Source organism: Buteo buteo, chromosome 2 (assembly GCF_964188355.1).
Source record: "Buteo buteo chromosome 2, bButBut1.hap1.1, whole genome shotgun sequence".
Lineage (NCBI taxonomy): Eukaryota > Metazoa > Chordata > Aves > Accipitriformes > Accipitridae > Buteo > Buteo buteo.
In genome coordinates this window covers 36,435,650-36,452,408 of record NC_134172.1, presented here as the reverse complement: position 1 = coordinate 36,452,408, position 16,759 = coordinate 36,435,650, and the positions used below count along the sequence as shown (strand labels likewise).

General features: G+C 42.9%; 2 protein-coding genes and 1 long non-coding RNA gene across 6 annotated transcripts in view; 2 read left to right on the top strand and 1 right to left on the bottom strand.

Annotated features, from left to right (window-relative positions):
- The window catches only part of IGF2BP3 (insulin like growth factor 2 mRNA binding protein 3), a 116,671-nt gene extending 114,457 nt beyond the window's left edge, over positions 1-2,214 (top strand). For both annotated transcript variants that reach the window (XM_075050712.1, XM_075050720.1), the window contains 2 exons: positions 803-916; positions 1,845-2,214. In XM_075050712.1, the coding sequence (XP_074906813.1) occupies positions 803-916; positions 1,845-1,946 (216 nt within the window). In that variant the 3' untranslated portion in view covers positions 1,947-2,214. The remainder of the gene's footprint in view (positions 1-802; positions 917-1,844) is intronic.
- A 5,283-nt stretch (positions 2,215-7,497) lies between these two features.
- On the bottom strand, positions 7,498-15,001 carry MALSU1 (mitochondrial assembly of ribosomal large subunit 1). Its single transcript, XM_075050748.1, is given in 5 exon segments — positions 7,498-8,346; positions 9,533-9,614; positions 12,586-12,764; positions 14,757-14,973; positions 14,975-15,001. Coding segments are annotated over 5 exon segments (684 nt in total). The 3' UTR covers positions 7,498-8,167.
- The window catches only part of LOC142041678 (uncharacterized), a 23,915-nt gene continuing 20,661 nt past the window's right edge, over positions 13,506-16,759 (top strand). For 2 of the 3 annotated variants that reach the window (XR_012653516.1, XR_012653515.1), the window contains exons 1-2: positions 15,118-15,317; positions 16,398-16,561. This is a non-coding gene — a long non-coding RNA (uncharacterized LOC142041678). Of the gene's footprint in view, positions 14,642-15,117; positions 15,318-16,397; positions 16,562-16,759 lie in introns of those variants that run through there. The other variant, XR_012653517.1, reaches the window with a different exon arrangement.

Here is a 16,759-nt window from a genome sequence, read left to right as displayed (position 1 = left end):
GTTGCATAAAATAACATCACTAGGATTGTTCATGAAAAGGTGCTGGTACTCTAGTATTTTCATATGGTTGTAAGTCAGGAGCTAGCAGATACTTGCAAAGAAATGGTTCAGTCTTGGGTCTCAATCCTTGAGTGCAATGGGATCTTGAAGTTAAGTGTCAGGAGGCAGCATGACCTCTTTCATTACTTGATTGGTAAGAAGTTTAAGGACAAACATCTCTGAAAAGCTGTTCATCTAGAGTATTTTTGATTAAATAATGCTATGCATTTCTAAAATAAAATGGATGTAAATGGGACAGAGACTCTAACCATACATCTACTTATAACACTATGGAAGCTGATAGGCTACTGAACATAATTTGGACACTTCTCATTGTTCTGTTTGGAGTTCTCCATCTTGTGGAGGTTTTTCAAGGAAAAATGTATAAATACTTTGACCTTTTTTTTTTCTTTCCTACATTATATGTTGCATGAGTTTTCTGACTTTAAACTTGTAAACTCAACTGTAAATACTGTGGCATCTATTTGCTTTTTTAAGTAATGTATTTAACACCTTCTCTGTGTTGTATTTAGTCTTTAAAACACTTCTACAAACCTAGATAACTTGGTGCTAATTTATGTTAGAGACATAAGAGGCTCATCATGTAGAGTGCACACTGCTGCACAAAGATGCTTCTGTTAGTGAGTTTCTTTTTTTAAACATAACTTAGAGGATGATGTTTCTGTGGTCAGCAGTATCTTTGAGGCTTGGGGGTTGTGGGATATTTGTTTAAGATTTTCTGACGACTTCTATCTATTTATAGGTAAACGAGCTTCAAAACTTGACAAGTGCAGAAGTTGTAGTCCCTCGTGACCAGACACCTGATGAAAATGATCAGGTGGTTGTGAAAATAACTGGTCACTTCTATGCATGCCAGGTGAGAGGACTGGAATGAATTTCTGTATTACCTTGATGTTTCCATAGTCTGTTTTTTATATTCAAGTGCAGAGTCAAGGGATGGAAGACTTTTTTTCAGGGTATAGAAAGCACTGCTTGCCAGGCTCCTCTAGTTGTCTTGCTGCAATAAACTTTCCTCATGCCTGTGAGAGATTTATAACAATATTGCACCATTACATATGTAAAACTATCTCCTTAAATTCTCCTATCAATATATGTAGGCTCTGGCATTGCTAAAACTTTCAAAGCGAAAGAAAACCCAGGTTGTGATTGGACTGAAATTCAGATGGGAGGTACAAGCCATCTCATAGTACCTGGCCAGAACTGCACCTATATATGCAATTTGTCCGCATCACCCAATCTGTTGATTTAATATCAGAAAGAAAAGGATCACAAGATTCCTTCCCTCACTTAACTCTTAGTTCAGACCAATTCCTTTTGCTACTTCGCTACAGGTGACTTCTAGTTCAGAAAGGAGATGGGAGGGCTGGTAAGTCCTGTAAGTCTGACCTTCTGGATTCCCTGGTGTATAAAAAAAATTGTCCACTCTCTATTAAGACAGTGGTTCTTATAAAACATTTGTGTCTCCAGAGGAGTAAAAATGAAAGTAGCCTGTAGCTTCAATAGTCTTAATGTTGGTAGTCATCTTCCTATGCTCATGCTTTCTATATTACAGATGTGAAAACTGACCATGCAGGTAGTTGTAGTAGGTGGAAAAAGACTAAAAATTAAAGTTGTACATAATGACTAACCCAAGTGTATTTTAACTAGTGAGTAATCTTGTCAGTACTAGGAATTTAGTTATTCCAGATTTTCTTAATCCCAGTAGCATCTATAGTCAGTTGTAAACAGCAGTCACTGCAGCATGACATCACAATGGATTGTTTCTTCTGCTTTATGTTTTTCAGCTTGCTCAGAGAAAAATTCAGGAAATACTGGCTCAGGTAAGAAGGCAGCAGCAACAGCAAAAAACATTGCAAAGCGGACAGCCTCAGCCAAGACGAAAATAAAGGTTTAGGAAATGGCCCATCAGAGACAGATGCCAGACCAAAGACAGACTGTGCGACAGAGAGACGGGTGGTGAGCACCTGTTGAAGTTATATGCAGAAGATCCACCAAGCCAATCACCTGTTCGAGGACCAGGCAACCGTTGAACGCTGTCTCTGAGAATGTATTCTTTAGGCTCTCTCAAACTTTTGAAACCCAGCTTTAAAATAAGGACCCCTTCACTTCCCTTTTGTTCTATTCTCACAATTTAACATAAACTCGTTAGTCTTTTTTATTGTTCTTATTATTCCCCAACAATTTTAGAACTTGGTTTAATGAAGCTTTCTCTTCTGAGTTCACTGGTTAAAAAAAAAAAAGAAAAGAAAAAAGACAAAAAAAAAAAAAGGCATTGCTCTTATAGGTCCAGTTGTAAAAGAAGAAACACATTTGGAGGGTGGGATTGTGGGTGGGCTAGGGTTAGAGCAAGGGTATTGACCAGAGTTTAAGTGTTAGTCCCAATGTTGAAACAAGTGGCATTTTTTAAAAAGAATTTGGTTGCATTTTTACATAACACTGCCATGAATAACCTAAGGGAAGTGTTGAATGGTGTTGGCCAGGGCATAAAAAGATAAATATGCATTTTACTAAACTACCTCAGGCATTTAGTACCTCAATGAGAAATTGTTCCTTTTTTGCTTTTTTTTTTTTGGTATTTTGTATACTTTATAAAGCTAATAGTTCTTGAGCATTTTATTTTTTTAAAAAAAATTAAAATTTGATCAGCCACCAGCCAGGAGTACTACAGACTTACCGGGGAAAAATATAGTAGAGCACTTCTAGCTGCTGGCTGATGGGAGTAAGGTGGGTAAAAAAAACATAGCCTCAGATTTTCTGAGGGTTTCAACACCATCATTTGTTTAAAAAAAAAAAAAAAATTCAGTGAATGTTCAAAAGATAGTGAATGATGCCAACATTCTGATAGCAGCAATGCCGTTTAGTTTTCTTTTAAGATGGGATGAAAAAGTTTGTGACGGTACTTTTTTGGGAACAGGACAAGGAAGTGATGGCAAGAGGCTGGGGTTGGGGGAAAAATTTAGAAGGCTGCAAGAGGCTGAATTTTTTTTTTGTGCTACTTGATTGAATGCATGAACCCTTTGTGCCTTTGACCATCACTACCTAATAATGCTACATTTAACCATTTGCAGCCCATTTGGACTTTGCCATTTTGTTCAAAGAGCAAGCTTCATCTTCAGTTTGATAGAACACTTGATCTGCTAGAGCATATTTGAGGCCATGAGGGTCTCTGCTGTCTGCAGATCATATCATACTGCTTTCAGTTACCACGATGGGGGAAGGTCAAACAGTGTTTGATCACATTGAAAGATAATGAAAGGCTAAGTTTACGTATCCAGCCGCTGTTATGGGCCACACTAAGCCACTTTTGAAGGTTTTAAGAACAATTACTAGGAAAAAAAAAAAAACAAAACACAAAACAACAACCTCTCTAGCCTGGCTTATAATAGATGCAGCAGGATTTATGCACGTTCTGCAACCAACCATTAGAGAAGAAAAAAAAAATGTCAAAAGGCAGGGATAACAGGAAAGTTACCAAATTTTTTAATTTCCGAATGTAATTTGAATGATGATTGTGGTAATAGTGACACATTCAAGTTTCTACAATAAACTTCAGTCTACCTCAGTTTAAGAAAAAAAAAAATGTGGCAACACATGGTGCATAAAGACTGCTGTGTGTGTGTGTGTGCGCGTGCGCGCCTGTATGTGTGTGGTCGACAGAGCCATGCTATTACCTCTGAACCTTTTTTTGTGATGTTTTTTGTGCATGAGATGATCAGAATCACCATGCTGCACTGATTTGAGGGGCACAACGAGCAAAAACATTTGTTTCATCATTTTGTTATCTACCTCTTAGGTTCATGTTGAAATAGAGGCATTACTACATAGACTAGATAATTTTCCCAAAGATCATTGTTGTACAGATTAGATAATTTTGAAAATGGTCTGAAGTGTTTTTCCTGCATCTCTTCTTTACTAATTGGTTTAAAAACCACAAACTTATGTTGTAGTTTTAGCAAAGAAAAATGAGTTTCTTTTCCTTTTTTTGACAGTGACCTTCATCTAGCCTTTAGGATAATTTTTTTTTCTTACAATGAATTTAAAATTACTGAAGTATGAAAAGTCATAGCATTTTAATTTTTTTGAGGCTTAAGTCAGTCTGACATTCCTTTCTTAACATTTGAGAAGGATTTGACTTCATTATTTTCCATAAAAATTACTTTACAAATAGGTGCTGCATTTACATCTGCTGATTTAAATACTGTCATCTCTTAAATTTCTAGACTTAGCATGGTAAATCATGTTTTTCTTTTCAATTGAGACTCGGTAATTTGGAGTATTTGGGAATAGCTAGAAAGTAAATACTGTAAATGATTTCAATATCCACAAAGTATGGATCATTTTTCATCTGTAATGTGCCCCCCAATGCAGCTCCACTTGCCAGATGCCTCTGAATGGAATAAAGAGTTTAACTCCTATCATCAGATAAAGTTGTGTGGTGTTTTTTTAAATTAGAGGCATAGGGACAGACTGTTCTAAGTATTTGTGGTACTTTGATCAAGTTCGTTTTCTGTCCATAATAATAACTGGGTAAGGATGAACAGCCACCCACAAGTATTCCATAGCTGCTAGTGCACCCAGAAGCCAGCTTACAATGTTTGCACTTCCCAATACAGTGATTTCTGTGGCTTATAATTCATCTTCTCCCTCTCATATAACAATGCTATACAGGCTGTAGTACAACCTATAATTCATGGTTTACAGTCTTATGCAGGTCACTTAGGCTGATTTGCTGTGGAAGGGATGTGTACTCAACAGTCCTGACCTTTAAAAGGTTTGGAGTGAGATCTGAATTGCAGTTAACTTTTTAATTTTTTTTTTTGGCTGCTTTTTACTCAGTCTTTACTTTGGTGCTCTCAGCATGATGAAGCTGTGTAATGAACACGGCCCTAGAAGCTTGGATAGGCAGAATCAATCATGCTAGCAAGCAAGTGACAGCAACTTGTATCTCACTCCTACCACCACAACCTAAACGCACACCACTTGCCAGTGAGGTGGTATTGCCTCTCCATTTAGATCCTTGTTAACATTATTTGGAATAGAAATGAGACTAGATGTTTAACTGAATGCTTTAGAGAGGGAGGGGTTGGGGAATGAAGGACTGTTGTGAGTAGTGTAATTCTGTATCTTTCAAAGAGGAGTGGAAAACCAAACTTGTTTTCCAAACTTTTGCACCCTCCCACTTGTCTTGACAGCTCATTTACTGGGACCAACCAGCAGAAAGAGGGAATTGAAGAAGCGATGTCTGTAGAAGACACTGCGTAGGGTATTGCATTTCACAGGAAACTCTAAGCTCATTTTTCCATGCCAATATTGAGCTATTTTCTCAGAACCAGCATCCCTGCCATTTGAGCAACATAAGAAGTTAAGCTTTCCTCTGTATTGCTGGTGCATTTGTGACAGCTAAACCCCTGATTGTTTTAAGCATTTGCTTAATCATGATGCTTTTATTTGCTTCTAACCTTCCAAAGCTTTAATTCCTAAGCTGCGATTTCAAAGGCATGCGCTCTTTGTATTAGTTTCCATTAAATGAAGCATGTATGGTGTGCAGGACAGCATGGTCTCAACATGGTACTAGGGCATAGGATTTTTAAATGAAAATGAGAAATTGTGGCGTAAGCACTCAAGAGGGGCTGCAACAGAGATGTTAGCTCAACTAATGGATGCAAACACTGCTTGGTAACAGTTACTCAAATGCAGTGCAGGAAACTAGTGAAACGATGACAAAAGTTCCACCTTGATAATTGTTTCTCCTGTTCATCCCATCATCAAGGGATCCTGCACAGACACAAATCTGCATGTACCTCTGTACAGGAGGACCAAAACCTGCTCAGTATTTTTATTTTACACAGAAATCACCTGATCCACAGAGCTGAAACCATTCCCAAATGTTCTCCTTCCACAAGGGGTTTAATGTTGCACAGTACTGATCATCCAGACTGCCTTTGTTAATTCCTAGGTCCCAGCTTTTAGGAGGGTCAGGCCACAGGCTCACCAAGTCAGGCAGGTAACCTGGCTGGGGCATTGCAGTAGCAGGGCAGATTATGACTGCTTCTGTTAAATGGGGGATGAGTTCTTTTCCTGAGCTGGCAGTTCTAATTATTTAATAGCAACCAGTGGATGTTCCATATAACTCCTTTTCACAATGTGCTTTGGCAGTAACTTCAGTTATACTTTTACATTTATTTTACTGGATTTTGTCTCCTCAGTTCATTTGATTATTTTTTTTTTGTCTTGTCTTACAGACTATTACCCCTTTCCAGCTGTAAGAGTCCTAGTCTGTTCACATGAAAGCTGTTCCCTTTCTCTTACTGTTCTTTTCTGGGTGTTCCTTTCATTACTCTGCTCTGTGAGACAGGATACTGTATGCGGTTCTGGTTACCAAATGTGGGTTCATATAATGGCATAATGTTTGCTGAACCTGCCTCTATTCATCTAGTATTACTTATCTTCAGCAGCAGCAGTAAAAGGCAAATGGTTTCAGGGAACGATCCACAGTTACGCCTACATATCCCTCCTAGGAGGAAATGCCTGATTTAGAACCCATCAGTCTGCAAGACAGCCAGGGTTATCCTTCCCCCATGTGGATTACTTACTGACAAGTACCATAGAGCATTCTGAAAATATTTCTTTGCAGTCAGACTTAACCATCAATACCTCTATTTTGTGGGCAAAGATGTTTTATCTGCATAGTTAACTACATCTAATAAATGCTCCTTGCTTAATTTGCAGAACTTTCTGCTGTGTCGTATCAAAGAGCAGGTGAACTCAGGGGCAGTTATTCCTGAAAGAACAGAGGCTAGACCCAGCAAGAAAACATGACCAGTCTGAAAGGAGGGAGGCTTTTTGTTTCATTTTTTGAAAACAACTGAATGCACACACCCCTTCCCACAGGCACAAAAACCAATGTCACTTTCTTTGAGTGTTACAAACAGCAGCTGCTGTGCAGGGAAAAGATGCAGACAGGCCTTGAAATAGTTTGTGGGGCTATGAGGGAAAAAGGCCATTACCCTCAGGATCTACTGTTTCTGCTTCCTGATGCACACCAGAGCAAGCTTCTCCAGAAGGAAGAGATTCTAATCTAGTGATGAAAGCCCTGCCCTGTACTGGAGAAAAGCATCTTGTTTTACATCATAGACAAGTTTTGTTACCACCTTGAAGCTCTTCTAACTGGTTATTAGACCATGCAGCAGTCAGACTAAGAACAAACTGTGCAATGACTTTTGAAAGTGCTTAACAGTTCAGTAGCAGCAAGTAATGCCCAGTGACTAAGGACTTCCTTCAGAACTACTTTTGCCCACTTCAAAGGAGCTGAAGGTTTATACTGCCATAGCATGTTGCCTCAGTGTCCTTTTCCAGAAACAAGGTGAGACAAAAACTAGAGGAGAAGCCAACTGCACACTTAGAATGAACTGAATGTTTTACCATGAAGACAAGGAATTGGAGCACTTCAGGATTTTATTTTTTTTTTAATTATTAAAAACAGATTGGCTTTGGCTGAAAAACCAACTTACTGTTAACTCAAGACACGTTTATTTGTCACTGCTGTGCTCTTGGCTTTTATGTGCTCAGTAACACCAGTGTGTTTTCTCTCCTCTTTTAACTTAGAGCATGACGTGCTTCATCATGACCAGAAGCAAATGGCTTAATACAAGAAGCCTCATCTAAACTGTACTATTTCACACACACAGTTTTTCCTTGCAGCACTCAAGGCTTTTTTGCACTGCCACTACAGGCAGGTCTTTCAAAAATACTAGAAAAAAAATTAATGTAGAGGCTGAGCATGAGTTTCAGGATAAATTAAGCAGCTGGTTTTGCCCCACTCTTCTCACTGCAAATGCCATTGAGACAGTGAGTCCCCCAGGAAGCTCCTTTATGATAGGATTCCTTCTTTGACACTGTATGGTTGGACCTGATCTTAAGGGTCTTTTCCAACCTTAATGATTCTGATTATTTTTGTAGCTTGTTCAGAACTTTACCTAGGCACATCTAGTAAATACACTGTTTTGTACCGATCAACTGTAGTGAACGTTAAGTCAGTAATCAAGACTGTATGTTGCTCTCAGATCTGTGAAGGCACACTCATTTCTCTTTCCACTCAGCAGCTGCATTAAGTTCTTGTCTCAGGATGATCACTGCTGTTAGGAGTCATTCCAAATATAAAGTCTTCCGGCAGTGACTGTGGCATCATCTGCGCTAACTGGTCATCATAGGAACCAAGAGTCCATAGCTTCTCCAATTCATAAACCTCTCGTGCCTCTGGCAGCATGAAATGCACCACTACACTACCTGCACAGAACAGAAATGCACAATAAATTAACAAAAACTGTAAAGCACTGCTACACTTGCAGCTGTGCAAAGAGCTCAAGTCTTCCACCCCCATTCTGGCTAAATATAACAGGTCAGCTGATGGAGGTCTCAAGTTGCCGGTTCCACTTTTTGAACAGTGTTAGGAACTGGTTAGGCCTTCAAAAGACTTCAAGACTACATACAAGAGAATGCGAGGGGCAATACTCTGGTTTAAACTAAAACAGTATCATCACAAGAGTCCACACCAAAGTAGTAATGACTTCTAGCGAACAGAAAGAAGTCAGTCAAAAGAAATTTTACTTGAAAGAGGCCTCTCCCTAGGGTTACAGATGGGCTTTCAGCTTTCCTATATTACCAACAACATTCAGCTACAGCCAAGTAATTTTCCTTAGGTGTGTTGCTCACTTCTCAGGCGGTTTTTATAATGAAATAGGTCCAAACTTTAATATAATAAGGTTTTTCTTACAGGTTTTCATTAATTCTGTGCAAACAATAGTAGAGAATATTAATTCCAGTGTACTTCTAATGCACTTTTTCTAGTTATGCCCTTAAATTTCAACTGGTTTTCAGATATAACTATCACAATCACTGACAGTAAAGTAACCAAGGCTTAACATCACTGGCTGCAGTGCTCCTCACTCACCCATGCTCTCTTTTAAGCCAAACCACAAAGTTAGAGGGCGAGATTCTAGAGCTAGCAGCGAAGGAGAAATGCTTTCTGAATGCAAAGTCTTTTATGTTTGTGTAGAGAGTTTCACACTTGTAGAATAAAGAATTAACCTAAATTCCTTCAGACTGAGGTTTTACCCCATGTCGTGGTATGATCTGGACAGTCTGTTCAGCAGTTCACTACTAGGGCAGCATACAAGGAGCCCTCACTCACCCAAACAGAGTGACTGAAGTAGCTTTTCTCTTTCCACTACTGTTCTCTTCAATTTATTAAGACCCGGTTTAGCCACTGAAGAGTAGTTACTGCTTTCTTCTCAGTGCCAATGATCTTTAGTGAAAATTTATTTAGTATATCAATAAGTTCAAGCAACAACTGGAATTCCAAAACAGCAGAGTATTACGAACTCTCCATAGCAACCAGGGTTCACGGTGAGATGCTTCCTTCAAAAAAGAGCTCATGCAGAACTTCATAGTTGTCAGATTCACAAATATTTACCAAAATCAATGCACAGCCAGTCATCTGTCTCTTTCCCTTCAATCTGAGCATGAGGGTCACCTTCTTCCTTGTGATGCTTGTACTGAGAGAAGAAGCAATGGCAGAAAATTAAATACTTCGCAGGTATTTAAAAGCACTCGTACTTAACAGATAAGCTGGACTTTGCTGAGTTGTCTAGAGTTGTTTTAAATGGGTTAGATTACTTCCTGTTGGTTCTGGGGTCTGCACAGAAAAAGAAAAACATACACTTGCAGCACCAGAAAATAAGTACAGTTTTCTCAATGGGATTTAGTATCAAATCTGGAATCCTAGTGCTCAGAATTCCCATAGAGTTATCCATGAATTTTATAGGTGTCCATTTTTTCTCAAGATGAATACTGAATACCATTGCTTAGCATTAAGGTAGTCTTTCAGTTACCGGTTCCCTGTAGCTGCCATTACCTAAGTTTTATTTCCTTTCAGATACCTTTCATTGTTGTTTTACATTGGCTAGTTAAGGATGCAGAAATGGAGATGCCAAGCTTATCCTCTTCTCAGATGGAAAAGGGTGGGGAGAAAACAAGTTTCAACCCATGCCATGAAGAAGGCATTCAAACAAGTCTCCTGTCTGTTGAGTGTGTGATGGGTGGAAAGCACAACTGGCACACAGGTTTCCAAGCTATGAACCACTGTGAGAGAGGGGAGTGGGCAGCTCAAAGCATGACTGCAAACACTCAGCTCAGCTAGGCAAGGTAGTTAGTTCCCCATGCAACATGGTGGCTTTCACAGATGCCAGCTTGAGAGGCTCAGCTCTACCTGCCTAGTACATAAAGAACCTAAGCACCCACCAGAGCTGAAGAAATTGACAACTACAGGCTTAAGTACCTTCCACTTTCGGATCTGGTCATAACCTACTAGTTTCTTTACAAGAAGCATCAATAGAAAAAAAAATGGAATTAAGTCAAGTCAACCACACCTTCACAGAGCTCCTTTATTAAAATCTCTACTTTATATCTAGTTGAAGCAGTCAATCAAAAAAACATGGAGACCTTTTTCAAGCTGAAATTAAAAAACAAACTAAACATTTATTTCAGCACAAGGCCACAAGGAAACAGAGTAAAACTGCATGGCTCTGACAGTCCTTTCTGCCATGAAAGAGAAAATACTAAGTAACAGGTTGTAACAGCATGGCTGGCTAGCAAATGAGTCCCAGTTCACTGGGAAAACAATTATCAGAAACCTAACTCTTCCTGGTCCTTCCCACACAATGCTAGCTGCTGGGCAATGGCCCTGGTTTGCAAACCAAAATGGAGAACTTTCAAAATGCAGTTCAGAACTAGTTCTACCTTCCTTTCTTTAAGATAGCTTGTGAGATATCCTCAAAAGCAGGTAATTGTCAAAGACTCTCTGAAAGTCTACTTAAAATACTAAAGAGCCCAGCGTGCACTGCCATCAGCTATGTAACAGATGTTGGAAAGGCTGATGTCCACTACGAGTTTCCTTCAGCCTTGTCTTTAAAGGCTGCGTAATAGTGAACAGATTATAATGAAGCCAAGTTTTAGTTTCTTCCTCTAACACGAAACCAGACAGGAAGGCATTAAGCAGTAGTTGGGACCTTGCCATTTACAAGCTACTGGAAGAAAAGCAGGAAGACCTCATGCTACACATGAGCACCTTTGCATTTTAGTGTACATCATGCATTACCATAACGTTTTAGGTATTGTAACGTTAAAGCCAGCCCGATGCCTAGCAGCGCTCCCAAGCACCTGCTCTGCTTTACATCTTAAGCTTTAGCTTAGTTTTGCCTAGAAAACTTTCAATGCCAGGCAAGCTCAGCCACTCCTGAGTAGCTGGCCAGGCTTCTCGGTTTCTCAGGATGCCCAGGAGGACACCACGTCTCTCTCCCCAGAGGCTCTGCCCTTGCAAAAGAGCTAATCTTACAGCCACCAGAGGGAGCAGCCAGTTGTAGCACAGGCATGTTTTTGCACGGTGAGTGGTATTCACTGATCTGTCCTGGTCCGGGGGAGATGGAGAGCTGTTGATTTAAGACTAGCAAGTTATGCAAGTAATAGAGTACATATTAAGCACTTAAATTTAGTACATTCGAATCACAATAATACAACTTCTAGCTTGAGGCAAAATTTTAGTTTGCAAAGATGCATCAATTCCTGCAGAGAACACAAGAAACTCCCCTCACCTGCTCGGAAAGGCACCAAAAAGCAATACCATCTTCCCCTCTCTACTCCCCACCTTAAGTCTCACAGCTGAAACCAATGGGACTGCAAGGAAGAAAGTAAAACCAAGAGCCGAAGGCAAACTACAGGTTAAGTACAGACAGCTGATTGAGATGGGGGCTAGTAATATTCCTCACACTGTGCTTTGTAACAGTCAGCTGGCTCTTTTCTGGCCATAAAGTTCCTCCCTCCCTGAGTCTGGTCCTTATCCCTAAGCTCTACCTGTATTTTTATTCTGACCTCTATTTTTGTATGGAAAAGCTCACATTCTACCAAAGCCAAGATTTCTGTTCAAGGATGGCTGCTGCTGCTTCTTCTTTCCTCCTGTACACGCACAGTATGGTGACTATTAACTAGCAGTTTGCTTCGGTAAGCCCATGAGGGGATCCTGTGCCTCACAACATGCCATCTTTTTTCCAGCCTTACGATATACCTGAGAACCTGGTAAGTTTAGGGATTAGGGTTTGAGAACAGTCAGATTAAGCTACTTGGAATGAGTGGGAATAGCCATCAAGGTTGCTGTATAGAAGACAAAAGTGGACACAGGTCATCATCACCATTTCACATCACTCTTGTTCTAGCCACCAAACTGTGCTAATGCCATCAGTGTTCTAAACACAGAGAGGTCTGTTTTTAAAATATATTCTCTACATTTTGAGTAGTACTGCTAAAGGAAAAAAGTACAGTTAGTTGCTAGATGTATTCAGGACTAAACGACATATGGATAATCAGTTTCATCTTGCCTGGTACACCCCTATAGGTACAATCCTGGGGAAATTCCTTTCACAACATTTAAAACCATTCCCTAAAACCCAGAGAGTGCAGCGGGAACTGTCTTACCATTTTCAGCATGTAATGTGCCATTGCATGGAGATGTCGTGTTGAAGATCCGCTCACAATTATAAAATAATTACAGTATTTTATTTCTAGAGGTAGCTGGATGACACAGATGTCTTTAGCATTTTCTTGCCTCAGCAGAGCTACAACAAAGTCAATGTTGAACTTCGGAAGAATAGTACCTGGAACAGACAGAAAAAATAATACAGTAGCAATTTATCTTTTTAACTGCAAAAATCAACCACTTAAGAAAACATAAAATGGCAATGAACTGAATTATAGCCTAAGCTAGCCACTCACTATGGAGTTTGGTTTGATACTGACAATGCAACATGAACTGCAGATTTTTAAAAATCATTTTTAAAACCTTCAAAGTTGAGAACTAAGCACTCTTCTGGTAAATAACATTCTATCACTACATACAGCAGTTAGCAAACATCAAAGTTTCTTTTAGGTAACTTACTTGTTGTTAGTACTTAAGAGTCAATGCTATCATCAGATATCTGTCAATTAAGATGAATGAAACTTAAGTCCTTCAACGAACATTATTAAAAAAACAGACAAAATCAAAAACATTTCAGAACAATGCTTTTCAACAGGCCTGTGATAATACATGGCAATGAAATTACTCTAAAATCTTAAGTAGATGAAATCAATATATTGAAAATAGAGCTGACAAGATGCAGTGTGAAGGTACTGAGTAAAGCCACTTCTTTTTCCTTAGCCTGTTCTGCTACAGAGGATTACGATGTTGTAGACAAGGCTTTAGTCCTTCAACAGTTTAAGCAAGCCAGCTTAGAAACTAGTGAATCAGTGCAACTACCTTCTGTTCACACCACGAAATCAGTTTATTTCTAATTTGCCCTAATTAGGTAGATGCAACTTGTATGCATACTTAAGGCATAATTTGAATCTGTCAGCAATGCACGCCTGCCACTATAAAGTGAACGTTAGCGCAGACCAAGCATCAGCACAAAGCCAAGCTTTATATTTACCAATATAAAGAAAAAGCCAAACAAAAGAACAATAGCTACATATAATTATATGCATGAATGGGGATATAAAATTGGATCAGTTCTCTGCAAATTAAAACCTTTGAGCTTAGGGACTTATGCACTCTTTCAACTTTTTCCGTGGTCACACATGCAGAAAATTAGCAGTGGCCACAGCTCCTCCAGGCGCAGCGGTTACAAAAGTTAAATATTTGCCTGGTAGCCACATGTGAAGTCTCTAGTGCCTACTTAGAGAACGAACGGTCTAAACAACCCCGGGCACGCTTCGCCACACTGAACGTCACGGTCAGATCTAGGCTGGAGATGGGCAGAACAGCTACAACAACAAACCAGCTCTGCGCACCCAACGCTTATACCCGTAACCGGCCATCGTGCTACTAAAACTGTTACCCACAGAGGGAAGTTTCTTCGCGAGCACACATCGGAGAAACGCAGTTCCAACTCGGCACCACGACCCTCACAAAAGTTCCTGCATGTATCTACGCGCAGGCTCGGGCTATGCTGCCCACCGACTCCCCCACTCTCCAGCGGGACGTGGCAGGCGGTGCTGGTTCGGTACACACGCCGTGGCCCTGACGCCCGTGGTCTCGGCTGAGGCAAGGGCGATTCCACCGCACTAGGCACCCGCGGGATCCTCCCGCAGCTGCGGAATCCGATTCCGCGCGTCCCCCGCGGCGACGCTCTTCCCCAGGCGTTACGCTTCGCTGAGGGCGCCGTTCCACAGAGCGGGGGAGCGCAGGGCGGAGCCGAGGGCCTTCGGGTCGGCGGCCTCCTCCACGCACCGCCCCACGACCGCGCTTGGGCCCACGCCGCGGAGGCCGTGACGCCGCGCTAACCAGCGCCTGACGCCCGCGGGGCTCCCGGCTTGGCGGGCGCTCGAAGCGGTGCCCGACCGGCCGGGCTGGGCTGGGCCGGGCCTGCTCCACACACGCGCTCCCTCACCCGCGGCGAGGCCGCGGGCCTGCGGCAGCCCTCTCCGAACCCCTCGAGAACGACCAAGCTCCACAGTCACCCGAGAACCAGACCGAAGGACCGAGCGGGAAAAGGTCAAAAGGACCACGACCGGCGTCGCGCACCGATAGGACCCGCTGGTTTACCCCGGCAGGCGGCTCAGCCCCCCCCCCCCCGCCCCCGGCTAGGCCGCCCCTCGCTGGGCCCTACCTGCCGCCTGGCGCCGCTCCGCCGCCGCCCCCAGCGCTCCGGCTCCGCCACCGCCACCGCCTCCCGCGCCCCGCGCCGCCGCGCAGCCCCCGCGGAGAGCCGCGGCCACCCGTGGGGGCGGCTCCGGCCGGAGGGCGCCCCCCGCCGCGGCGGAGAGAGGCCGCAGCAGCCGGCGCCCCCCCGACACCGCCCGCCACATGCCCGCCGCCGCAGCTCCGGCACCGCGGCCCGCCCCTCCCCGGCATAGCCGCCCAGCGATTGGCCGGCGGCGGCGACGCCCCTCTCGCCTCACTGGCGCATCCTGCCGCCGGTCGGGCAGGGCCGTTGGGTGCGCGCGCGCAGGGGCTGGCGGGCTGAGGCGGCGGCCGCGGCGGCCGGCCTGTCCCCGCAGCGTCGCCGGCGGCCGGGCCGGCGGCTGTGTGCTCGGCCCTGGGGAGCCGCAGGGGGAGCGGGCGCTCTCCGAGAAGCGGCTCCTCTCCGAGGAGCGGCCGCCGGGGCCGTCGTGTGCCGCCCTCGCACGGCCCAGCCCCGCGGCTTCCCCGCTCCTCTGTCGGAGCCCCGGTGCGGGGGTTTGGGGGTGTAGAGAGGAACGTCGGGGCGGGCAGTGGCTCGGTCTCGGCTTCCCGGTCCCCGTTTTGTGCTCCGCGTCAGTGTTTTCTGAGGGGTGCCTGAGCCACCGGGCGGTAAAAGGGGCGGGGGGGGACGGGACCTGGGCACCGGTAAGCCGCGCTCTGCTGCGGTGGGTGCTTGGGATCTGGAAAGGAGTAGGCGCAGAACGTGGGCACTGCCGTATGAACCTTACCCACGTACCCCAGGTCGAGCCTTGTGCGCCCTGCTAAAGGCTATGGCTTTGCCTGAAAAGCTGCAGCTGGTTTGAAACTAGCACATTTTTCTTGGGAACGCGTGTTTTACGTTTGTGTAATTCCCACACGGTGTTAATGGGTGCAAGGCAGTAGTCTCACTGTGTTTGTTTTGCTGTAGAGAGTGTTGTCAAGGGTTAAAAAGCTATAACCTAGGCAAGTTCAAGCATTTGTACTTACTGTGGGAGAAACCTGTTTCCCTCCACCCCCTTCCCCCAGAGATGTTGGCATTTACACTGACAGTGAAATAAAAGAATTACCGTTCAGGCTGGTTTTCCCTCCTTCGTGGAGTATGATGATAAAACAATGGTGTTAAGACTTAAAAGGCATAATCTTGTGAATTATAAAGACCTGTAGTGATAAAAGCTTTAGCTTTAAAGGAAATTTGAGTATGCTGTACAAGGCTGGAGGTGGTCAGTTATACTAACAGGCCACAGTGTCTGGTTGTCTCTTGCAAAGTTTAGTTTGATGCCTTTACAATTCCTTCAGGGGCTCGTGTTTTTTAGCCTTAGTTTCAGCTTAGAAATACTTTTGGTAAGAAAAATATGCTACATCTGATGAGTCTCTTATTTGTGTGCTATAAGAAGTGTTCAAGAAGAAAAGGGGGGAGGTAGAAGACAAGCTGTTTGAAATAATACTTCATTTTTTACAATTACTTTTAACAAACTTGTTACCCAGCTAATATTTCCGTTTCTCTTGATGAAATGTTTGAAAAGATGTTCTTTCTAAAGATGATGTACGTTTATGTCTAATGTCATTCTTTTATGTTATTTCTCCAAAGGGGATGCCCGAAACCTGTCTCGTAACATTTGCCGACATTCACAAATCTGTTATTTGTCAGCTGTTCTTGCCTTTGAAGGACATGAAATTAATTTGTATCCTGATCTGTTCTGAAATGGGGTTTCTCAGCTGTCGTCTGGTTAAGAAAGTCTCCTTGCTGCTCAGGTTTGTGTTGCCATTGCCCCAAGTACACTTGAAGGGAGACTGCAAAAATGGCTAGGTAACCAACGGTAGTACCAGATATGCATAAGCGAACTAAGACTAAGGCAAATCCCGTTGTGTTTTCTGGAGGTAGATACTGTTTTGATTGGTAATTAGGCAACTCATCAAGTTGCTTATCTGACAGTATCTTTTTCTGAGACA